The following is a 25,006-nucleotide window of genomic DNA, read 5'->3' on the forward strand; positions in this document are numbered from 1 at the left end:
GTGGGGAGGGACGAGAGGGTCCCGGAGAGGGACGGGGAGTCCTCCCTAAGCCTCGACCCGGAGCGGGACGAGGAGGGTCCACCGACCCCTGTGGCTCCGCACGGTCCAGCTGCTGCCGGCGCCGTAGCGGTGTCACCTCGGCCTTAGACAGGACCACCCTGTCAAAGGACCGTGAGGGGCTCGGTGATGCGACCCGAGCCCCAGCGACCTCCCGCGACACCACAGGGACCCCCGTGGGAGTTTGCAGCGAGGCAGTGACGCCGTGACCTGAAGGAGGTGCCCCAGAGGAGCCGCACCCCAACAGCACCACATCCTCCAAGCCTGGATCTGAACCAGTCGGCGCCGGGGCCGGAGCCACGGGCGGTGCCGTGGAGGGCCCTGCGCAGGGCGAAGGATCCGTCAACGCCCCAGGAGGGAAAGGAGGAGGAGGAGACGCCAGCGAGGGCTGAAAAGCCACCGCGTATGTCTCCATTTGAACTCTCGACGCCCCAACACCGGGAAACGGCGGATAGGACGACACGCGGGGCTGCATCACCCGCGGAGACTCCATGCCCCCGGAAGGCCGGAAACTAGCCCCCGGGGACAAACTGCAACACTTACCCACCGGGGAGCAACGCTCACGCGACATCGGAGAAGGGCGAGGATGACGACCTGGGCCGTATCTGAAGCAGTCCGCCGAAGCAGACCGAGGGGAGGACGTCGACCTGGAGAGACGCGCCAAGAGAAGTTTCATTCGGCGCTCCCGCCGCGACTTCGGCTTCAACTGTTGGCACGCCGCCCATTCTGTGGTGCTGTGATCCTTCCCCAAACACCACATACAAATGAGGTGAGGGTCCGTCGCCGACATAAGACGCCCACAAAAAGTGCAAGTTTTGAAGCCCAAAGACATTCGCACACTGTTCCACCAAAAGGTAATGGAAGAAAAAAGGGGCCCTAACAGGACCGTAGCAAGGATCGGATCTGCGCTGTACGTGGAAAAGGAAAAAACTGACACAGGTGTGCCGGGGCGGGTCTTATGTGACCTCGCTGATGTCACGTACGCGGACGACGCCTGGGCGGAGTCGCGTGATGTCGCCCCGGCGTGCAGGCATGCTGCGGCACAAAAGTTTCCGGATCCAGTCTCACGCCTGGGGTTAATTCTACGTGAAGGAATCTGCGGCTAGTAGTCTCTATCAGATATCGGCTTCTAGCAGCCAAGGCACTACTTCAACCATGTTGTCTTTGGGGAAAGACATTTTTTCAAAGCACACAATCTGTTGAAAATGTGAAGTTGTCAGACGACTATCAAGTTGGAAGAGGAGCGCCACATCTGTCTCAAAGCGCATGGGAAGGAAGGAGCTGAAGTCTGTACTCAGGGTTGGAGTCAATAGGCAGCTCTACTCCATCACTTTTGGGGTGGTGCAGATCACCGTGGAGCCACACAACACCACCTAGAGGTTTGAGGGAGCTTCTGCATGAAAATCTCCAGATCCTGTTTGATACCTGGAATACTCTAAAGGTAAGGAATCTATGGTAAGACGTGTCTAACAGAACAGCGATATTAAGGAAGCATCACAAAGCAGTCCAGTGAAATAGCCCTCTCAAATATATTGACCCTCTTAGGAGGCCTCACACTGTTAGCATTAATGGAGGACATGATGAAAAAGCAAACCCTGGCAAACATAATTAATGAGTGTTGCATTTCGAGAAAACCAAAATGGGCACATAAGGTGCTCAAATAGGGGACTGTCTACCATCACATTTGCCAGTCATAATACCACTGACGCAGCTGCTTATCACACAAAGTGGAAGGTCTCCATGTTCCTAAAACCTATACAAATCAATTTTGAATACTTTTGCATGGACATTTGAAAGCTTTATATGTTCTTAGCATGAGCCAGGGGAGAAAGGAGGAAGGCTTAATCATTCAAGGGTTGGAAAATAAATTACCAGACTATTTATTGGAGAGGTAATTCATTTCTCCCCAAAAAACTGAAATGATGGTCAAATCCAAAGTTGGGCTGAACCTATAAAAAGCCAGTCATTGAACCTGAAGATGGAGCAAAAGAGAAAGGGAGTTACAGCTTATAGATTTAAAAATGATCCTTAGAAAGAGTGAGGGGAATCTTGGGCTAAAAACGAATGCTGGGATTAGTGAAATATTTTAATGAACAGCAACTGGCATTTCAAACTTTGATTCAGAATTCATAATCTTTATTTCTTTAATGTACTGTGTTAAAGTGATTTATGGGGAGTAGCACACTAGTTTGGAATGTAAGGTCAGAGGTAAATTTCATGGCTTTTGGTTAGAGGGTTGTCTTGTGCTCTCAAAAGAAACCCTTACATGAATTACCCCAGTTTCTTTAACTTGTTTTCACTTAATAATCAAAGCTACTGGCACACATGTCCCAGTGATATTATCTCACACAGTTTTCCAAGGGCTGCTAGCCCTACCTATTTATTTAGGTATGGAAAATAACATGATGGTTTATACACAATGCAATAGGGCTTACAATAGTTTTTTTTCTTTTTTTAAATACAAGGACAGAGAGCTAAATTAATGGAAAGATATCAGAGAAGTGGGAATATATCAAACAATAATCAGAGATCGGAAGTGCAGCAAATTAACTTTTACCTCATATATTTTAAACCAGATCAAGGTCACTATGATCCTCCAGTATGAAATTAACATTATCTCCCATTCTTTAGTTCCTCGGCCAATTCCTTACCTGGTAGATTGAGTGTGCCCAATCACTCCCCTATCCTCACTGCTGCAAAACTGTTTTCCCTTTCAATGAAATGATCAAAGTAGAAGATCCATAAAAACCCCACCCCTTCCCCCTGCACTTTCTGCTGTTTCTCCTGTGTGCCCATTCTACTATAGGCAATATCATTGATTCCGCTGTTTATGTTTTGTCTCCTCAAGGAACCAGTGGAGGTGACCTTGGTGCTTCCTATGTGAGCCTGGAGACCTTGGTTTCCTCGTCTCAAGCTCCTGGTTCTGGAACGGGAGAGGCTCCTCCCTTCTGGAGCCATCTTGACTGTTCAATTCTGTTCTTCCAGTTCCGATAGTGGCCAAGTTAAAACTCTCAGCCTAGAGGTTGAAAGGGAGACCTTCTTCAAAAATGGTCTCTATCAGATTCCTGTTCTTTACAATCTTCTAGGAGAGTTTCAACTAATAAAGTGTATGAACACCATTGGGGTTCCTTTGATAAGTGGTGCAGGGAGAGGCCTTTGTCTCTTGTTTCGGCTCCTACTGCCGACATTTTTCAGTTTCTTCAGGAAAGGTTTGATAAGAGCCTCTCAGTTGCAACCCTTAAGCTTCAACGGCTTTCAATTACGACTTTTTGTGCACCCTGGGACAATCTGTCCTCCACTGAACTGATGGCCTCGAGGCTCGGGGTTCCAGCTTCTATGACCTGAGATCTGTGCTTCTTTTCCTTCGTGGGATCTTCCCCTGGTAATTTCTCATTTGAAGACATCTCTGTATGAGCCCTGGAATCTGTGCCTCTTAAATTCCTAACCCGGAAGGTTCTTTTTGGTGGTCATTACCACTGCAAGGCGCTTGGGGGATCTAAATACTCTGATCGGTCGCCACCCATAGTCACAGCTTCTTGATGATAGGGTAGTTCTGTCTCTTAATTGTAAGTTCTTCCCTAAGGTCAATATGGTGTTTTAGGGTGACCAAGATAATGTTCTACCTATGCTAAAACAGGATACTTCAGAACCTGATCCTTCTCGCTCTCTGCTGGATGTGGTACGAGCTCTACAGATTTATCTCACAAGATATGCAGAATTTAGACGTTCTGATACCTCTTTTCTTAGTTTTGGTCCTGTACATAAGGGTGAAAAGCCTGGAGAACCCCAGCAAATGCAGGAGGTCGGCCTTAGTCTGGAGGTGGGAGACGACTGTCCGGGGCGAGCCCGCCTTCAACAACCAGTCGTCGAGATAGGGGAAGACTGGAACCTCTAATCTGCGCAGATGAGCTGCGACCACCGTCATCACTTTCCTGAACACCCGAGGGGCACTGGTGAGGCCAAAGGGGAGCACAGTAAACTGAAAGTGCTCGTGGCCCACCGTGAACCGCAGGTAACGCCGATGGGCCGGCAGGACGGGGATGTGGAAATATGCGTCCTGCAAGTCCAACGCTACCATCCAGTCTCCAGGGTCTAGGGCAGCTAGAACCTGAGCTAAAGTCAGCATCTTGAACTTCTCCTTCCGGAGGAAGGCGTTGACGCTCCTGAGGTCCAAGATAGGGCGTAGGCCCCCTTTGCCCTTCTTGGGAACCATAAAGTAGTTGGAGTAACAACCCCGTCCTACTTCTGGGCCAGGAACGCGCTTGATGGCCCCCTTGGACAAGAGGGCCGTAACTTCCTCCTGCATACGTTGCAAGTGATCCTCTGACATGCGGTGGTACTGCAGTGGCATGGCTGGAGGGAGTAGCCCCTTCGGACGATTTGCAGCACCCACCTGTCCGAAGTGATGGTACGCCAGTGGAGCAGGTGAGGGCGAACTCTGCCGCCCACTGGCATGGAATGGTCCTGAAAGTTCGGACTAGGAAGGCTTTGAGGCAGATGCTGCAGGAGCAGAGGTGGACTAACCGGCTCTCTGTCCCCCTGCTCCGCCGCGGCAGAACCCACGTCCGCAACCGCGTTGAGGTGGGTTCTGCGGCCTGTGGCTGGATGAACGTGCGGGGGCGCCCCTTCCTTGGCCACGAAAGGGACGAAAAGCAGAAGTTTGCTGGTGCTGGGCCGAGAGGCCCAAGGACTTGGCCGTAGCCCTGGAGTCCTTAAAGCGCTGCAGCGCACTATCCGCTTTGTCGCCAAAAAGGCGACGGCCATCAAAGGGCATGTCCATGAGGGTGCTCTGGACATCCCCTGAAAAGTTCATGGACCTCAGCCAGGCGTGACGACGAATCGCCACCATTGTTGAAATCGCTCTACCCAGCGAGTCCGTGGTGTCGAGTCCACATCGAATGGAGTACTGTGCTGCATCACGCCCCTCAGCAAGAGCCTGGGCGAGCCGTGTCCTGGCCTCCTCTGGACACTGGGGCAGCACTTCGCCACCGTATCCCACAACGAGTGGGTGTAACGGTCCAAAAGGCATGTGGTATTAATAGACTGCAACCCCAGACTGAGGGAGGAAAACAGTTTCTTGCCAAACTGCTCCAACCTTTTAGATTCTCGATCCGGAGGTGCGGACGGGAAGGCGGTTTGGGACGTGGAGGCCTGGATGACCAGACTCTCAGGGGTGAGGGGTACGGACAGAAAGCTGGGGTCGCCCGGAGCTGGGCGGTGGCACCGGGCCATGTTCCGATCCACAGGAGAGACTGTGGCGGGCTTGGACCAAGTGCCCATCAGAACGTCGGTGAGGGCCTCATTGAACTGCAGTAAAGGCTCCGAAGAGCCTACCAGTGGTTGAAGCACCTCAGTGAGGAGGTTAGTCCTCACGGAGGCTGCAGGGAGCTCCAGGTTTAAGGCCTGGTCCGCCCTGCGCAGCACCACATCATAAGTCGCACCCTCCTCTGTAGCCACGGAAGGAGGAGAGATGAAATCAGTGTCAGGCGAAGTGTCTAGACCACTGGCATCCCCCAGCTCGTCTGCCCAGTCCTGACTTAACTGGCACTGCTGTGCCAGAGGGTCCTCAGACCCCTCCCAGTCTTTCCCTTCATCCGTCTCCTGGCAAACAGGCAGAAAGGACAGAGCCGGGTCGTAGATGAAATGCTCACCCATCGGCGCTGGGGCTGAAACTAGGGACGGTGTCGTCCTCGGACGACGCCGGGAGCGGCACCATGGGAGTCGGCGCCGGCGGAGGAGTCGTAAGGTCAACCGGCGTCGACTGGGATCCAGGCCTGGATCCCACAAGGAACTGCAGCGTCGGGACCGAAGTCGACGACGGCACGGGGCCGAAGCCTGCGGCTTGCTAGGACCCCCAGTCGGACCTGCTTGGCGAGAAGGCGCGCCGACAGGCCTCGACGGAGGGTAGAGAGTCCTCATGGCCATGAGGAAGTCTCGAACCTCGCCCGGAGTCGCATGAAGTCCAGGGACCGGAGGGTGTTGGGCCGTATGCGACTTCAGCGGCACCGGCGGAGCCGCGTGGGTGTGCCACTCGAACCCTCGGCAGAGTCGTACGACCGGCGAGGGGAGTCAGAAGAGTGATGTCGCTTCTCCGACTTCTTTTTACTATGCCTCGACTTACCTGAGTGCGAGGACTTGGATCCCAACAAGCGGTGATGACTTCGGCTCCGCGACCAGTCCCTCGACCTCCTCCTCGACCGGGACCTCGAGCGGCAAGGAGCCGACTGCCGGATCTCGAGGAGCTTGCGGGACCGCTCCCGCCTAGCTTTCGAGGTCAAGGTCAGGCAGTCGGGGCACGACTTGTCATCGTGGTTGGCCCCAAGACAGTAGACACCCCGATGGTGGGGGTCGGTGTAGGAGAGTAGGGTCTGCTTTCTATGTTCACCCCCACTTTTTGCTTTTGCTTTACTGGTTTTCGACTTAGATGTGGCTGTGGGCCTGCTAATCAGACCCACAGCCCAGCTGTTCTCTCTCTAAATTCACACTATGTACTTCAGGTACATAACCCAATTGGTAAGGATCACCTTCTAGGGCCCTGTACAGTGACCCTTAGGAACCCAGGGCATAGGTGTACCCTAGGCCTACCAGGGGCTGCAGCATGTATTATGCCACCCCGGGCTGGCCTTCCATTATGACACAACTGGCTGATGACTCAGCGGGGCCAAGGTCGTGTAATCACCCCTTGCTTAGGTGTAGTATTCCTATACCTACCTTATATATAGACACATGGGTAACCTATCAGTCACTCCTATGGCAGGCCTTAACAATCCTGAAGGCAGAGTGCTTGGTAACATGTGAGATGGTGCTCTAGCATGAGCTGAGCCTGTCTGCAGCTTTCATAACCATGTCCTTATAGCTGTTCTATGATATCGCCTACCATATACTCTTAAAGTGCCTTATAATCCTCGCGGTTATGGTAACTATGGTTTGGCTTTATCAAAACATGTCGTGTAAGGTGTCTAACACTTAGGAATACTACCCCCACGCCATTTCTGCCGATGAGGATAGTAGTCCTCCCTTCTAGAGGGAGAAGACATGTTGAAGACCTACTACCCGGTTAAAGTTAACCAGAGCCCCAGCATCACAAAATGGATGCTTCTGCCACAGACACAAGTCTGACCTCCTGCTGCTGGGAGTCCTTCCAGCGAGGGAGGCTTGGACAATAGGTTTCCTGCCTTGGGAGGTGCTAGCACCACCCTAGATAGGCCTTAGTGTATTGGGGCAGGGAGGGATGAATTAAACGACACACTGCCTGGGGCACACAAGGTGTCCCATGCATAGTCCGGTTCAAACCGGTGCTGGGGCACTCCAGCCCCAGTCCTGGCGCGAAACTGGACAAAGGGAAGGGGGTGTCACCACCACCCTCCCTGGTCCCACCCATAGGAGGGACCTAGCAGGTAACCCAGCCCCCCCTTCCTGACCATTCCTTAGAGATGTACAGAGAGTTTTCCAGACTGGACTATTTCAATTACAGTGTACCATTATATTAGGAGTACAGATATTGCGTTCAAGTGTCCCATGATTTGTGCTCTCATGCATTTAAATTTTGATGATATTTTGCCCTGATGAAGTCCATGACTTATAATTGTCAGGAAGAAACACGTGTTGGCTTGGCCTGATGGCATACAGTGAAGATTGTACTTCGGAATAAAGACAAGACATGAACAACTTGCATTAAACAAAGGACTTCTTGATTGAGTTGTATCTGGACTTGGATTCGTGCTCTACTTCAGAACCACTTTGCTCGGTTTTCAATGTTTGGTTTTGTATGAGGTGAACTCGGTTCACCAATTACGACGCTAGTGGTCGTCGTATTGTCAACTTTGCAGCAAGGGTTCTAGTTTGATATTTGTATTAATATAGTCACTTCCCTGCGCAATTTGTCCCTACCACTGTGTTTTTGCTGTTTAGGCACCATCAAGCGACCTGCCGTTTGCTTTGCCCAAAGTTCTACGAGGAATCGACTGCAGAGCCCGACCAGCACCTTGACTTCCAGACTTCTCCGACCCTGATCCACATCCACAGCAAAGCTGAGATTCGTGGAGGCGACGAGAGACGTGGGACCGGCTACCTGGGAAAATTGGCTACTTGCTTCCAGCGCAGCTTCTGAGGCATCCTCGAAGTTGGGCTCTGGGGATTGAGAAGCCCCAACCCTGAGCACCAACTGCACCGAAGATCAGCCCTCCACACTCCACGAGTTCTGCGTGGGGCCCTTCTGCATTTTCCTGCTCGATGCGTCTGTCCGGTTGCTAGCCCGTTGGCTAGTAACCTCTGTGACGACGAACCTTGACTTTCCACCGCTGGTTTGGCTCCTCCAGACTGGCCCTTGCTTCCCTGTGAAAGAGAAGCACCTCAGGCCTTCCTGGTCTGCAACAGAAGCGAATCCTTCATTCTGCGTGGGTTGCGCTTGCCAAGGCTTGTTGTGTCCAAACTCGACATCGACGCCGCCAACAGCAAGAGCCCTCATGGGACAGCTCGCCTCCTGGTTCTGGTCGTCCTCGACGTCTCCTGGTACCCGTGGCTGCTGCGACAAGCTTCACCTCTTCACCTGCATCTTCACGACATCGCATGGTTCCTTCCTGGTTCCTTCCCGGCTCCTGGCTGGTGACCTAGACTCTGTCCCCTGTGCTTGCAGGTATCCTCCTTCTTGATTCCATCCTTGGAATCCACCGGACACTCTTCACTGACTGCCTGCCAGCATCTTTTCTTCAGGCATCCATAGGAGTCGACGACGATACCCGACGCAAGTTCACACCTATGCACCCGCAGCCCGTGGGCTAGGTAACTAGTGTCTAGTTTCCAAGTCTCTAACTCCTAGTTCCTTCCGAAGTGTCCTAAAACTCTTAATTTCTAAATACTACTATTTCTATCGACTTTAACGCATTACTCGTGAGTGTTTCCACTCTGCACCTGAATCCCGTGGGCCTCCCACTGCCTAACAACTGATAGGATAGTGTAGCCCCAGCGATTCCCTAGGCCTAGGCCTAACCTGTGTTTGTGACAGTGGTTCTTATACCACTTACTTAGTATATGGTTTGCGTGGCCCCTAGGGCCTAACTGTATTACTTACCTGTGTGACTTATGTATGCTTAAAGAAGACTGTGTTGTACTTACCTCGAATCTCATAGTGCTGAGGGTATTTTGACTAGAATAAATACATTCTATTTTTATAATATATCTGTTGTGGTGTCCTTTCATTTGGTATTCAAGGGGTTGCAACTGGTATAACAGCTGGCTTCACATGCCATACAGAGTTTAGCCTAAGACTGCTCTTGTCCATGCTACCACTAGGATAGCTGGTCTATAAGGTTGACTTTACAACCAATCACCATAAGGGTTGTTTGGACTGATACAAGGTGTACACTAGAACTAGTGACATCATATATCAGGCCAACTTCTCAGTCGGTAACCGACATCAGTTGGTGACAGACGTCACACGACTTGAACCTGGGCATCCCTACCGGCACCAGGAATCGAGTCAACTCGAAAAAGATAGACAAAAATGTCCAAAAAGTTAGTCAAAAAATGACTAACGGTATGCTCTTCCCGGATCTGCGCTTAATGCCGCGGAAAAAAGAAGAACTGACGTCCGCGCTCGAGGGCGGCGTCTAAGTACTCCGACGGCGTCATCCCGGCGACGGACGCGGAGACGCAGACGACGTCTACTGACGCGCAAGGGTATTGCTGATGAAAAATCTTTCCGGATCCAGCCTGACGCCTGGGGATATTCTAAGGTAAGTAATCTAACTAACGTGTTTCTTTCAGATGTACGGTGTCCTTAGCTTTTGGGTGTTGGGACTTTTTTCTGGAGGTCTTTTTGCCTATTCTGTTGTGCTTCTGTGGGATAGGGAAATTACACATTATTTCTTGCTCCTGAGTGTCTCTGTGCTTTCTTTTCGGGGGCTGCTGAAAGAGGTTTTGCTTTGGCATATCTCCACCAAGTAAGGAACTGGACGAGGAAAGGAAGATGAGGAGGTAATGCTCAAACTACTTACTGGTAATCTTCATTACACCAATTCTTTCATTCTCGTCCCATTCCTTACAAACCCTCCCTTCCCTCCCTATTCTTTCATCAGCCCCATTGCTGGGCTTGGTAGTAAACAGGAAGCGCTGGGGGAAATGGTGTTTTTTTAATGAATCTTCTACTTTGATTGTTTCAACTTTCCAATAGTGAGAAAGAGGGAGTGATTGGGCACACTCAATCTACTATGCAAGGAATGGGACGAATAAGGAAGAATCGGAGTAATGAAGAGTACCGGTAAGTAATAGAAGCATGTCTGGTCATTAGCACTAGTGCAAGCATTAAAGTAAACCATAATATTTATCATTCATAATGAAATACTCAATACCTTACCTTGTTATCTAAATGAAGCAAGGTGCAGTTCTCCTGCTTATTAAAATGAATTCTCTTAGGTGGCAATTGGCAGTTTTCAACTTGAATTAGCACTGTATCACTGTCTTTTCCTGGCCAAAAAGGAATGCACTAGAACACAAATGTAAATACCATTTAAATTACTGTACACAATACAAATATAATCTGTCTAATACAACTTGCAAACTTTTTTTTTTAAATTACTACCAGTTTCCTTATCATTCAAGTGTAAACAAAAGTTTCGTAGAGCAAGTTACTTACCTTCAGTAATACTTTATCTGGTAGAAACTCTAACTAGATGCAGATACTTTACCTTAGAATATTCCCAAGTGTCGGACTGGAGATGGCGTCGTTCAGCTCTGCGTCGGCGTCCTCGCCGGAAGGGACGTGTGAGGTACCTATATAGGTGCCACCTTAGCATGCTGAAGTCAGTTACTTTCACAACTTTCCATGGCAGGAGCACGGAGACATGATGAGAACTGACCACTGGTGTGGAAAGGACTAAGGCCCTGAAAAGAGTGTCATTTACATCTGAACCGGTTTGCCGAGCTGGGAGGGTCAGTAAGGAAACAGCGGCTAGTTAGAGTCTCTACCAGATAAGGCATTACTGAACGTAAGTAATTTGTTCATCTGATATAGGCTTCTAGGCACAGAGTCCTTACCTTTGAATAGATAGCCAAGCCTTATCACCCCGGAGGTGGATCTGCAAATCCGAATAAACCAAAAAGTCCTGCAGGATCAAAAGGGTTCGGTGCTCATTATGACACCTGGCTGTTCAGGTAGTAATGCTTTGTGAATGTGGGCAGTGATGCCCACGTCGCTGCTGGACAGACATCAAGGAGAGGAACATCGCTTGCTACCGTAGTGGTCACAGCCTATGCTCTGGTAGAGTGAGCCTGCAAACCCTCAGGGGGCTGTTTCTTGGCCAATGCGCAGCAGATCTCAATACACAGGACAATCCATCGGCAGATGGTCCGCTTCTGTACAGCCTTCCTTTTTTTGGCTCCAACACAGCTCACAAAGAGTTGATCATCCATCCAGGACTCTTTTGTGTGGTCAAGATAGAACGACTACGCTCTTTTTGGTCCGGACAGTGGAGCATCTCATCCTCTTTGGAGGGATGGGGTGGAGCAAAGAAAGTAGGCAGGGTAATGCTCTGGCCTACATGGAAAGGACTGATGACCTTTGGAAGAAAGGAGGCTCGTATCCGGAAGACCAGTTTGTCTGGGTAAAAGGAGTTGTAGAGAGGGTTGAAAGAGAAACCTGCAATTCACTGACCCTTCTGGCCGATGTGATGACCATTAACAATGCAGTTTTAATGGTCAGCAAACAAAGAGGGCGATTGTGCAAAGGTTCGAATAAAACACTTATTAGGAACATGAGTACAAGGCTGAGGTCCTACTAAGGCATGACAAATGGTGTGGGGAGAAACATGTGCTGCAGACGCACAAGTTACTACTTGTGTAACAATATATCTGTAAGAGACATTAGTTAGTGATAGATTCCTTACCTTGTAATATCCCCAGGTGTCAGACTGGATCCGGAAAGGTTTGCTAGCAGTACCCCTGCGCGTCAGTAGGTGGCGTCGTGCGGCTCCGCGTCCAATGCTGGCGTCGTAAGCACCGAGATGAAGCCGCTGAGACTACATAGGCGCCACCCATGTGTGCTGACGTCAGTTCTGTACACGACATACAAGAAACTGACCTCTGGTGCCAAGAAACTAGGGCCCTGAAAGGGATGACCTTAACCCTTGAAATCAGTTCACAGAACGGGGAGGATGGGTGGAGCGGTAAGGAATCTATCACTAACTAATGTCTCTTACAGATATATCGTAGTAGTAACCTGTGCATCTGAAAGAGACACGTTAGTGATAGATTCCTTACCTTAGAATGGATACCCCAGCAATACCAACCCAGGTGGTGGGTCTGAGAACAAGATCACACCAGAAAGTCTCGGAGAACAGAACGGCCAAAGAAGCCGTCTCTCCGGACCGGACTGTCTAGGCAGTAATGCTTGGTAAACGTGTGCAGCGAGACCCACATAGCTGCCTGACAAAAATCCTGCAAGGGGACGCCGCGTCCCAAGTCAGTAGTGGCTGCCGTCGCCCTGGTAGAATGGGCACGCAGCCCCACAGGAGGCTCCTTCTTAGCCAACGAGTAACAGGCCTTGATGCAGAGAACGACCCACCGAGAGATGGTCCGCTTGTGCACAGCCCGACCTCTTTTGGCACCCACGTAGCCAACAAAGAGCTGGTCATCCACCCGGAACTGTCGTGTGCGCTGCAGGTAGAACGAGAGCGCATGTTTTGAGTCCAGAGAGGGGGAGACTCTCTTCCTCTTTCGAAGGATGCAGAGGCGGAAAGAAGGTGGGCAAAGTGATGGTCTGCCCGGTGTGGAAGGGCGTGACAACCTTTGACAAAAAAGAAGGACGGGTCCTTAAAACCACCTTGTCCGGATGAACAGAAAGGAAAGGAGGTTTGGAAGAAAGAGCCTGGAGCTCACTCACTCTTGTGGCAGAGGTGATAGCTACCAGGAAAGCCGTCTTGAGAGTGAGAAGACGCAAAGGATAGATATGAAGGGGCTCGAAGGGAGTGCACATCAGATACGTCAAGACAAGATTTAAGTCCCATTGAGGCATTATGAACGGCACGGGAGGAAACAAGTGCGTAATGCCTTTCAGGAAACGGTTAACAACCAGGGACTTAAAGAGAGAAGGCTGACCTGGAAGCCTCAAAAAGGCGGAGATGGCCAAAAGATAACCTTTGATAGTTCCCAGAGCAGAGCCCTGCTGGGTCAAGGACAGTAGGAACAGAAGGACCTCAGAAAGAGGGGCTGAAAGGGGATCCACAGACTTTGCTGTGCACCATGCCACAAACTTGTGCCACCGGCAGGCGTATACCGTCTTAGTGGAGGGACGCCTGGCTGCCAGAATGACATCACAGACTTCAGTAGGAAGATCGAAAGCTGTCAACTGTCGCCGCTCAATCTCCATGCATGGAGGTGGAGGCTGGACAGGTTCGTGCGGAGGACCGTCCCCTGCTGCTGCGACTGAAGATCCTCCCGAAGAGGCAGTCGGATCGGGGGGTCGATCGCCATGCTGAGTAGCTCGGGATACCAGTATCTTCGTGCCCAATCCGGAGCCCCAAGGATGATTTGGGCCCGGTCGTGCCGAATCTCCTTCAACACTCTGGGCAGAAGAGGTATAGGCGGAAAGGCATACAACAGTCCGCAACTCAACTCACGACGAAAAGCGTCGCCGAGCGAGTGCCGCCTTGGAAATTCCAACGTGCAGAACTGATGACATTGCGCGTTCTCTTCGGTGGCGAATAGATATAACCAAGGTTCTCCCCACTGCTGAAAGAGACCTTGCACCACGTCCGAGTGATGCCTTGATGTTCCAGCCATGTCCAGAGGCGCAGAGCTTCCTGACATAGGGTGCAGGACCCCACCCCGCCCTGTTTGTTGCAATACCACATGACGGTGGTGTTGTCCGTGAACACCTGCACCACACTTTCCCGGACAGAGGGAAGGAATGCCTTCAGTACAAGTCGGATGGCCCGAAGCTCCAAAAGGTTGATAGTGAGCCGGGACTCCGCCGGAGACCAGAGGCCTCTGATCTCCGCCTCTCCCAAGTGGCCACCCCATCCCAGGAGGGACGCATCCGTCACAACTGTGTGCTCTGGTTGGGGAAGGGAGAGGGATTTTCCATCGACCCAATCGGGATTCGTGAGCCACCACTGCAATTGTCGTGCAGTGCTCTCCGAGATCTGGACATGATCGGACAGGTTACCCTGATGCTGTGCCCACTGGAACTTCAGGTCCCACTGCAGAGCCCGCATATGCCATCTGGCATGTTGCACGAGCAGGATGCAGGAGGCCATCAGGCCCAGGAGCCGGAGGGTCACCCTGACTGAAACCCGGGTTAGAGGCTGAAAGATCGGAATCATAACCTGAATATCCCGGACTCGCTGTTCGGGAGGATAAACCAGAAACCGCGTCGAATCCAGATGGAGGAAGAGATTGACGTTCCGGAGATCCAAGATGGGGCACAGGCCCCCCTTGTCCTTCTTGGGGACCAGAAAGTAGAGGTAATAACAACCACTCCCTACTTCCGGCCCAGGAACACACTCGATGGCTCCCTTGGCCAAGAGGGCCGTGACTTCCTGCTGGAAAAGTACCAAGTGTTCCCCCGACATGCGGTGGCACCGAGGTGGAATGGCTGGAGGGGAGGACTTGAAAGGGAAGGGAGTAACCCTTGTGGATGATCTGCAACACCCACTTGACCGATGTGATAGCGTGCCAGTGGGGGAGGTGATGGCGGATCCTGCCACCCACCGGCGTGGGGTGCTCCACAAAGCTCAGATTAGGAAGGTTTGGAGGTAGAAACAGTGGGGGCGGAGGTGGACTGACTCCCACGCTGATTCCCAGACCCACCCCTGCGGAAGACACGTCCGCGCGGAGGCTGGTTCTGCACAGGCTTGCTGAAGGAACGAGCCTGGGTGCCTCTGCCGTGGCCACGAAAGGAACGAAAACCAGGAGTGGCCGGGCTTTTTGAGGAAAGACCCAAGGACTTGGCCGTGGCCCGCGAGTCCTTAAAACGCTCCAGAGCACTGTCAGCCTTATCGCCAAATAGGCGAGTGCCATCAAAGGGCATGTCCATGAGTGAGCTTTGGACATCTGGCGAGAACCCGGTAGATCTCAACCAGACGAAGCGCCACAGTCGTAGAAATCACCCTACCCGGTGAGTCTGCAGTGTCCCAAACCACACGGAATGGCGAACTTAGCCGCATCCTTACCCTCGACAACAGCTTGGGACAGCACAGCGTGGGTCTCTTCAGGACACCGAGGCAACACCTGTGCAACTGTATCCCACACCATGTGGGAATAGTGGCCCAATAAGCAGGCGGTGTTCACTGACCGCAGCCCCAAGCTGGCCGAAGAGAACAGCCGGTTACCGAACTGTTCCAGCTTCTTAAGAGTCCTTATTCGGCAGAGCCGTGGGAAAAGCACTACGAGACATCAGTGAGGGCATCGTTAAATGGGAGCAGGGGCTCCGACGAAGTGGACGCCGTCTGGAGCACCTCAGTGAGGAGATTAGTTTTGAAGGCCACCGTAGGAAGATCAAGGTTGAGGACCTCAGCTGCCCGACGGAGCACCATCGTGTAGGAGGCGCCCACCTCCATGGTAGGCGGGGGAGATTCAAACCAAGGGTCAAAGGAGACGTCGAGGTCACCAGCATCCTCCAAGTCGTCTACCCAGTCCTGCTCGGAGTCACACTGACGGGCAAGAGGGTCCTCGGACCCATCCCAGTCCTCCTCCACTTCTGCCGCATGGGGAACAGACCGCGGCGGCAGAGCTGAAGCCGGAGAAGGAATAAATGGCATCAGAAACGGCGCCGGGAACGCCGCAGGCCGGGACTGAGCAGGAGCCGCGTCCCAATGCGGATCCCAGGTAGGAAGAAAATGGTCTTGGAACCTGGGCAAGGGCGGGACAAATGGCACCCACTGCGGCGCCGGAGGCGAAGCTGAGGGTGGCGCTGGGACCGGAGCGGACAGCGCTGGACCATGTGGCGCCGAAGCTGGATCCACCGGCAGTACCGGTGGCCCAACAGGATCCGGACACGGGACCGCGGGGCCCGAAGGCACACCGGCGGGAGCCCAAGGCTTAAAGAGGCGGTCCGTGGTAGCAAGAAATTCTTGCATCTGTTCGGGAGTTGCCGACCGACCCGGGTAAGGTGGGTAGTCCGCGGGACTCGCAGGCTCCAAAGGAGCCGCAGGGGCAGAACCCCTGTCCCCCTCGTCCACATCCGAGGACCGATGGGGAGATGTCGGAGAGCGAACTCGCTTCTTCGACTTCTTTTTGTGTCGTCTCTTACCCGAATCAGAGGGTGAAGACTTGGAGCCCCAGGAGCGACGACTGCGGCCCCGCGAGCATTCCCGGGATCGGTCCCTGGACCTGGAACGGCGCTAATTCGAGTGCCGGACCTCCAGCAGCTTCCGGCGCTGCTCACTCAAGGCCTTCGGGGCCATGGGCCGACAGTCCCGGGAGTCGTGGTCGGTCTCCAGGCAGTAGAGGCAGAAATCGTGGGGGTCCACCACCGACATTGTGACGGCAGGCCCAACAAGACTTAAATCCAGGCATCCCTACGTGCACCAAGGAGTAGAAGAGACAAAAAGTCTCAAAAAGGGTAGTCAAAAAGTGACTAAGGTACGTGCTCTAACCGGATCTGCGCTTTCTGGCGCGGAAAAATAAAGAACTGACGTCAGCGCGCATGGGTGGCGCCTAACTAGTCTCCGTGACGTCATCTCAGCGCTTACGACGCCAGCGACAGACACGGAGCCGCACGACGACACCTACTGATGTGCAGGGGTACTGCTAGCAAAACTTTCCGGATCCAGTCTGACGCCTGGGGATATTCTAAGGTAAGGAATCGATCACTAACATGTCTCTTTCAGATACATAGGACAACTCATCAACAGATGGTGCGTTTGTGCTTAGCCCGACCTTTCTTGGCGCCCACATAGCCAAGGAAGAGTTGATCGTCCACCGGGAAATCTCTTGTACGGTCTAGATAGAAAGACCTCACACATTTTGGGTCCAGACGGTGGAGTCTCTCCTCCTCTTTGGGGGGATGCGGGGGCAGGAAAAAGGTGAGCAGAGTGATGGTCTGGACTATGTGAAATGATGTAACCACTTTAGGAAGAAAAGAAGCCAGAGTGCTAAGGACTACTTTGTCTGGATAAACGCAAGAGGACTAAGCCTGAAGCTCACTCACTCTGAGAGCAGAGGTGATGGCGACAAGTAAGGCAGTCTTCAGAGTAAGGAGTCTGATAGGGCAGTTATGTAGAGGCTCATAGGGAGCACACATAAGGAATGTCAAGACAAGGTTCAAGTCCCACTGTGGCATTACCAACGGGGAAGGAAGAAAGAGATGAGTAATGCCCTTCAGAAGTCTATTTACAATAGGGGACTTAAAAAGGGAAGGCTGATCAGGAAGGCGAAGAAAAGCAGAAACGGCCGAAAGGTAGCCTTTAAAAGTGCCATGGGCCGAGCGGATGAACAAGAGTATCTCCGAAAGAGGGACAGAAAGGGGATCCACAGCCTTTGATGTGCATCATGCCACAAACTTGTTCCATCTACATGCGTATACAGACTCGGTGGAGGGAGGTATAGGTGCCAAGATGACATTACAGATTTCGGGCGGAAGGCCAAAAGCTGTTAACTGCCGCTGCTCAATCTCGACGCAAGGAGGTGGCTAAACAGGTTTGGGTGGAGGGCCGTCCCCTGCTGCTGCGACAGAAGATCCTCCCAAAGAGGCAGTCTGATCAGAGGATAGATGGCCATGCTCAAGAGCTCAGGGTACCAGACTCTTCATGCCCAGTCCGGTGCCACAAGAATGACTTGTGCCCGGTCGCTCTTGATCTTCTTCAGCACTCGGTGCAGAAGTGGTACAGATGGAAAGGCGTTGATGAGGCCGCAACTTCACTCGCGTCAAAAGGCGTCAGAGAGCGAGTGCCGTCTTGGAAATTCCAGCGTGCAGAACTGCTGACAGTGCGCGTTCTCTACTGTGGCAAACAGATCTAACCAAGGCTTTTCCCAACTTGCACCACCTCCGAGTGAAGACGCCATTCGAGATCCATCATGCACCGACGGCTGAGCTTGTCCACCCTGGCGTTCAGAGAACCGGAAGTTGTTGAACCACCAGGGATATGCCCTGATATTCCAGCTATGTCCAAAGGCGAAGAGCCTCTTGACATAGGGTCCACAACCCCACCCAGCCCTGTTTGTTGCAGTACCACATGGCGGTGGTGTTGTCTGTGAACACCTGCACTACACTTCCTTTTATAGAGGAAAGGAATGCCTTCAGTGCTAGACGAATAGCCCTGAGCTCCAAAACGTTGATGTGGAGGCTGGACTCCGCCGGAGACCAGAGTTCTCTGATCTCCGCCTCTTCCATGTGGCAGCCCCATCCTAGGAGTGATGCATAGGTCACCACTGGTAGCTCTGGTTGAGGAAGGGAGAGGGATCTCACCCAAGCTTGGTTTGTTAACCACCACTGCAATTGATGTGCAGTCCCCTCCAAGATCTGGACTACGTCGGAAAGATTGCCCCGATGCTGCGCCCACTGGTACTTCAGGTCCCACTGCAGATCCCGCATATGCCACCTGGCATGATCAACCAGCAGGATGCAGGTGGCCATGAGGCCCAACAGCCTCAGGGTCAGTTTCACCGAGATCCGGGATAGAGGCTGAAACATCGGTATCATAGCCCGAATATCCTGGACTTGCTGTTCGGGAGCTTAGACCCAAAAATGCGCCGTATCCGATGAAAAGGAGCTTCTGAAAGCGAGTCAGGTGTGACTTCGGCACGTTGATAGTGAACCCAGCGAATGCAGGAGGTCCGCCGTATTCTGGAGGTGGGAGACTACAGCCTGGGGCCCACTTGGCTTCAACAGCCAGTCGTAGAGATAGGGGAAGACTGGAACCCCTGATCTGCGCAGATGAGATGCAACCACCGCCATCACTTTAGCACTTTTAAGGCCAAAGGGGAGCACGGTGAACTGAAAATGCTTGTGGGCTACCGTGAACCATAACGCCTGTGGGCCGGCAGGACAGGGATATAGAAATAGGCGTCCTGCAAGTCCAACGCTACCATCTAATCTCCGGGGTCGCAGGCAGATAGGACCAGAGCCAACGTGAGCATCTTGAATTTCTCCTTCCAGAGGAAGCGGTTGAGGGCCCTGAGGTGTAAGATAGGACGCAGGCCTTTGTCCTTCTTGGGTACCAGAAGTAGTGGGAGTCGCAACCACGACCTACGTCTGGCACAGGAACCCTTTCGATATCTCCCTTGGCCAAGAGAGCTGCAACTTCTTGGCAGAGAAGGGCCAAATGATCCTCCGGCATGCGATGGAAGGATGGTGGCATACAGGGAGGGGTAGTGTTGAAGGGGAGGGAGTAGCCCCTTCGGACCATCGCCAAAACCCACCTGTCTAACGTGATGGTGCGCCAGTGGGGAAGGTGATGCCGAATCCTGCCACCCACTGGCCTCTGGTGGCCTGAAAGGTCGGACTAGGAGTGTTTGGAGTCTGCTGCAGGGGGGGTATGGGTGGATTGGCCCACCTGCTGGCCACAAGACCCGCGTCACTGGGTCCCACGTCTGCGGCCACGCACAGGGAAGGCAGCTTGCGTGAACCGGTGGCTAGACTGGGTCAAACATGGAAGGGCACCCCTTCCTTAGCTACGAGGGGCAAAAAGCAGACTGTGTGGGGCGAGAAGTTGCCGCAAGGCCCAAGGATCTAGCCTTAGCCCTGGAATCCTTGAAGCGCTGAGTCTGCTTTGTCACTAAAAAGGCGACTGCCATCAAAGGGCATGTTCAGTAAGGTGGATTGGATATCCCCAGAGAAACCAGACATCCTCAACCAGGCGTAGCCCCTCAGAGCTACTGACGTGGAAACCATTCTGCCCACCAAGTCTTCTGTATCCAGCCCACATTTGATGGTGAATTTAGCTGCATCTCTACCCTCTGCCACTGCGCGGGTGAGAATGGCCCGGGCCTCCTCCGAACACTGTGGCAGCACTTGTACAACCGTATCCCACACTGTATGGGTATAGCGGCCCAAGAGGCATGTGGTATTTACCGACCGCAGCGCTAAGCTGGCGGAAGAAAACATCTTCTTCCCTAGGTGGTCCTGCTTCTTGGATTCCCTATCTGGGGGAGCAGTAGGGAATGCGCCCTTTGAGGACGAGGCTTGGACTACCAAGCTCTCGGGGGTCGGGTGCTGGGAGAGGAAAAGTGCGTTGCCCGGGGCCAGGCAGTGGCATCGGGAAATCATCCTGTCCACAGGAGCCCCTGTGCTGGGCTTGGACCAAGTGCCCAGAAGGACGTCCGTGAGGGCTTCATTAAAAGGCAGAAGGGGCTCCAAAGAGCCTGCCGCCAGTTGATTCACCTCTGTCAGGAGGTTAGTCCTGACTGCCACCGTAGGAAGCTCTAGGCCCAAGGCCTCAGCAACACCACGATGTTGGACGCTCCCTTCTCCATAGCCACAGTAGGGGAATAAAGCATACCATGGGAAGAAAGCATGGCAAGGTCTGGGGAGGTATCCAGATCATTGGCGTCACCCAGGTCCTCTCGCCAGTCCGGCTCATCAAGCTGGTCAGCTAAAGGGTCAACATACCCCTCCCAGTCCTCTTCACCCTCCTCTGGTTGCCAGTCAGACCTGAAAGGAACACCAGGGATGAACAGCAGCACAAAAGTACACTCCGGAGCCGGTCTCGACGTTGGTCCGGAGCCATGTCCTAGTCGGGGTGACGCTGGGGTCGGTGCCGGTCGGGGGTACAACCGGGGCCAGGGGCGTCGTCGTCGGGATCAGCGTTGGGGGAGGTACCGTGAGGTTGAACGGCGTTGATCCAGATTCAGGCCTGGATCCTCGGGGGCGCTCCGGGACCTGAGCCACCGGCATAGAAGTCCCAGGGCCCCCAGCTGAGTCGCTGGGGCCTGAAGGCGCGCCTGCGGAGTTGAGCTGCCCAAAGATGCCATAAAGCACTTCGTAGAAAGCTCAAAGCTGGACAGGCGACGCTCCGGCATCGGGAAAGGGGGGAAACTTGAGTGCCATCCCTGGAGCAGGCTCCGAAGACGGAGCTTGAGAACGACGACGCTCCGGGTCCTTGCGTTGCGTCGGCTGACCGGGGGGAGAAGACGAAGAGCGACGCTGCTTCTTCGCCTTCTTCTTGTGCTTCGACTTACCCGAAAATCTCAAAGACTTGGATGACGAATGATTGTGGTGGCTCCGTGATTGGTCCCAAGACAGTCCTCTCGACCGGCGTGGAACCGACGGCTTGGCCTCCAACAAGTTTCGGGACCGCTCCCGCAAAGACTTGGAATTTTTGGGCCAGCAGTCGAAGCACGAATTCGGGGAGTGGTCGCGCTCCAGGCACCAGAGGCACACGAGGTAGGGTCCATAACCGATATCAGGCGGTTACAGTCCTTGCACGGCTTGAACGCAGGCCGTCAATGAGACATCCCTCATACACCAGGAGTTGTAGGACTCAAAAAGAAGTTGACAAAAGACCAGGAAAAGTTAGTCAAAAAGTGACTATGGGGTAGCCCTCTCTTGATCTGCCAAAGGCTGGGGGGGGGGGAGAGAAGAAAGAACTGATGTTAGCGCACAGGGGCGGCATCTAAGTAGACACTGCGAGGTCATACTGGCGACCACAACGCCAACGACGGATGCAGAGCCGACCGAGGCCACCAACTGACACGCAGATGTACGGCTAGAGAAAAATCTCCGGATCCAGTCTGACGCCTGGGGGTAATTCTAAAGGTAAGGAATCTATAACTACAGTCTCTTTCAGATAAACAGTCCCCCCCACTTTTTGCCTGACTCTAATGCATCTTTGATTGAATGTGCACTGGACTCCTGCTATTCAGTTTCCCAGTGCTTGTATTCCTTCCCAAAATATTACCTTTGCGTCACACAATTGGCACACCTCTGGACCACATATAAGTCCCTTGTAAAAGGCACCAGTGGTACCAAGGGCACTGTGCCCAGAGAGGGTCTCCAAGGGATGCAGCATGTATTGTGCCACCCTAAGAGACCCTTCACCAAACACATGCACACTGCAACTTGCGTGTTTTGGTGTAGATAAAAGAGAAGAGTCGACCTGGTACAAATCCCTTTGTGCCAGGTTTACCAGCACTGCAAGAGGCATAGGTAAGTCACCCCTACAACAGACCTTACAGCCCTAAGGCAGGGTGCACTATAACACACGTGAGGGCATAAGTGCATGAGCAGATATGTTCCTATAGAGTCTATGTCCATTCTTAGACATTTTAGGTGCCCAGTGAAGCCATACGGAGTACATGAGCTGAGAGCTTGTCACAACGAGTAAAACAGCTCCATCATGGCTTCACCGAATTCCAAGATGTTTGGTAACAAACATCTCAGCTTAATAAATCCACACCGATGCCAGTGGTGGATTTATTAAGAAATGCACCCAGAGGGATCCTCAGAGGTCCCCCTTGAAAACCCACCAACCCACTAGTGTGTGCCTGATTGGTCTGCACCAGTCTGCCACTACTAGATATGTTTCTGACACCCTGAGGTGGGAGACTTATGCTCTCGTGGATCAGAAACAAAGCCTGCTTTGGGTGGAGGTGCTTCACACCTACCCCCAAGCAGGAACAGCGCAGAAAGCTGGTGAGCCTCAAAGGCTTCACGTCCTTTGTTATGCTGACCAGGGCCCCTCCAGCTAGTGGAGGAGCCTGCCCCCATGACCAAGCCCCACTTTTGGAGGCAATGTAGGCAGGAAAATTAGTAAAATAAAAAAAGGTGTGTTCCCTCTCAGCCAGGACCAACCCTAAGGTTCCCTGAACTGCAGTGACCCCCTCCTTTGAGAATCCTCCACATTGCTTTAGAGGATTCTAGCCAATAGGGTTAGGGGTAGGACCCCACCCCAGAATGAGTGGAAATACAAAGGGTCTAGGCACCTTAAAGGTAAGTAGCCCATTGGCTACTAAATTCTGACCCCTGTAACGCCCCTAAATTGAGTATTTAGGGGCACCCATGAACCTTAGTCCTCAGTTCCTGACGACTTACAAAGGAAGAGGGCATCCAAGAGCTGTTCAGCAAAAGAAGACTGAAGACACCCAGAGACTTGGCCCCTGCCCTACCGGCCTGTCTGAAGCCCTCGAAAATCCTTCAAAAAACGACGACTCACACTGCAACCCAGCAACCTTCAAAAGCCTCCAGAAGGACTGCTGCCTTCAACAAAGACCAGAACAGCGGACCTGTTCACAAGAAACTCCAAGAAAGGCCTCCGTGACCTGCAGAATTGCGGAACCCCGCTTCCGAATCCACCACTGCAGAAGAGACCTTGGCCAGAGTCCAAGTGGTCCACCGGTCCCAGCGAGGTTCCCCAGCGATCCAGAGCCTGAGTCCACCATTGGCTGACCCCTCCTGGACTCCATGATGAGGACTGCAGCCTCAACACGAAGGTCCCCCTAATCGTGACTGGCTCCAGTTAGGCTTTTCTGAAATCAAAGAACACCCCTGCACCTGCAGCCTCCAGGCTTTGGGGAGCCCAACAGACGGTGTTTCGGTGACACTTAGCCTCTGAACTTACCTCCAAGGCTACTGGTTTCCTTCATTCGGCTTCCTGGTCTGAGCCTGCAACCTTTGTTTGAAACCGTTGTACCCCATTGAATTGTACTGGGCGCCCAGCCGCCCCTGTGCCGCTAAGGGTATATGTTTGGTGCTGCCTCGTGGCCCTCCCAGTGCTTGTCTCAACCCCTGGGTGTTGACCTTTAACTCCGCTTTATTTACCTGTAAGTTGCACGACTTCAAGTGTCCCCAGTCTCCATTGGTTAACATTGGGCACCCAACTCCGAATTTGACCTCTGCACCCCGCCGTCCCATGCCTGCTGCTGGTGTAGTTTTTGTGCTCACTTTAACCTTGCCCTGTGCTAACCTAAAACATGAAGACTGGGTTTGTAAGTAAAGAACTTACCTGTGAAAGTGCATTCTTGTTTTCCTCCCATAGGATAACATTGCTCGACTGAAATATTGCACTAAGTGTAATTTTTTTCTTGACTTGCAAATTATTGCCATTTCTTAAAAATGTATCTACCATGATGATCTGAAGTCTTGCATTAATTATTCTTTTTCTACATTGAAAAGTATTGCCAATTTGAAAACTGTACCTACCTGCAACTAAGTTCTTTGGTACTAGTAATAAAGTAACAAAGTAACATTTTTACAAAGTATTGGTCTCTTGTTTAGTCATTAAGTGTGAGTAATCATTTCTTGCCTGAGTGTGTACAACAAATGCTTAACAACAATACTTGAGGAGGGTTACCTTATTTTGTTGGATCCTATTACTATCCAGAAGACAGAATGTTGTGTTGCCACTATCTCACTCTAGTGAAAGTTTGTTCACCCAGGTAAATCGGAGAAAATCACTGAGCCCTTGTGGAACATATTTTAGGGTCTTCACCCACAGGTACCACCTATCGCTGGCTTCATCTGACCCTCGTCCCACTCACCTAGTGTGGGGAAATGGGCTCAACACGTTTGTAAGTGGAGTTCTTTGTCTATGTGGTTTCAGGGATTGTGAAAAGAAATTAAAATTGCATGCTAGATCCTACTACTTTTTTAATGGTTGGTCCATTGGCAAGGTTAAAACAGTGCAATGTCATAGGGGAGTAGTGACCCTATACATCTGAGATCGCCATGTTTCAGCCGTTAGAATTACCCATGTGGGTAGGTCGGCTTTCTTCAGGACCTTATTTTTGCGCTAATCCAAAGAAGGTTAACTGCCCTTTATCGCCGTTTATATATCTGTACTTTATTAAAAAAAAAAAAGTTTTTAAGAAAGGTATGCACGCAAATCATACAGACCAGCATTTTGGACTTTTTCCTTTTTGCATTGGTCTGAGCTGAGGGAGAGAGAATCAATAGCATTATGCAGTAATGAAATAGCTATTTTTTAAGGATTGTACGTATTTTCTCCCATGCACTTGTGCGTCTTGTCATGCACACTTGTGTTAAAAACCTCTTATAGTCTATATTACATGTTAAAAT

General features: G+C 52.1%; 1 protein-coding gene across 3 annotated transcripts in view; it reads right to left on the reverse strand.

Annotated features, from left to right (window-relative positions):
- Positions 1-25,006, reverse strand: part of VPS13A (vacuolar protein sorting 13 homolog A) — a 2,314,464-nt gene that overhangs the window by 896,560 nt on the left and 1,392,898 nt on the right. For all 3 annotated transcript variants that reach the window (XM_085633365.1, XM_085633382.1, XM_085633374.1), the window contains one exon: positions 10,412-10,540. In XM_085633365.1, coding sequence (XP_085489491.1) covers positions 10,412-10,540 — 129 coding nt within the window. The remainder of the gene's footprint in view (positions 1-10,411; positions 10,541-25,006) is intronic.

The sequence above is a fragment of the Triturus cristatus genome, chromosome 2_1, assembly GCF_964204655.1.
Source record: "Triturus cristatus chromosome 2_1, aTriCri1.1, whole genome shotgun sequence".
Classification (NCBI taxonomy): domain Eukaryota; kingdom Metazoa; phylum Chordata; class Amphibia; order Caudata; family Salamandridae; genus Triturus; species Triturus cristatus.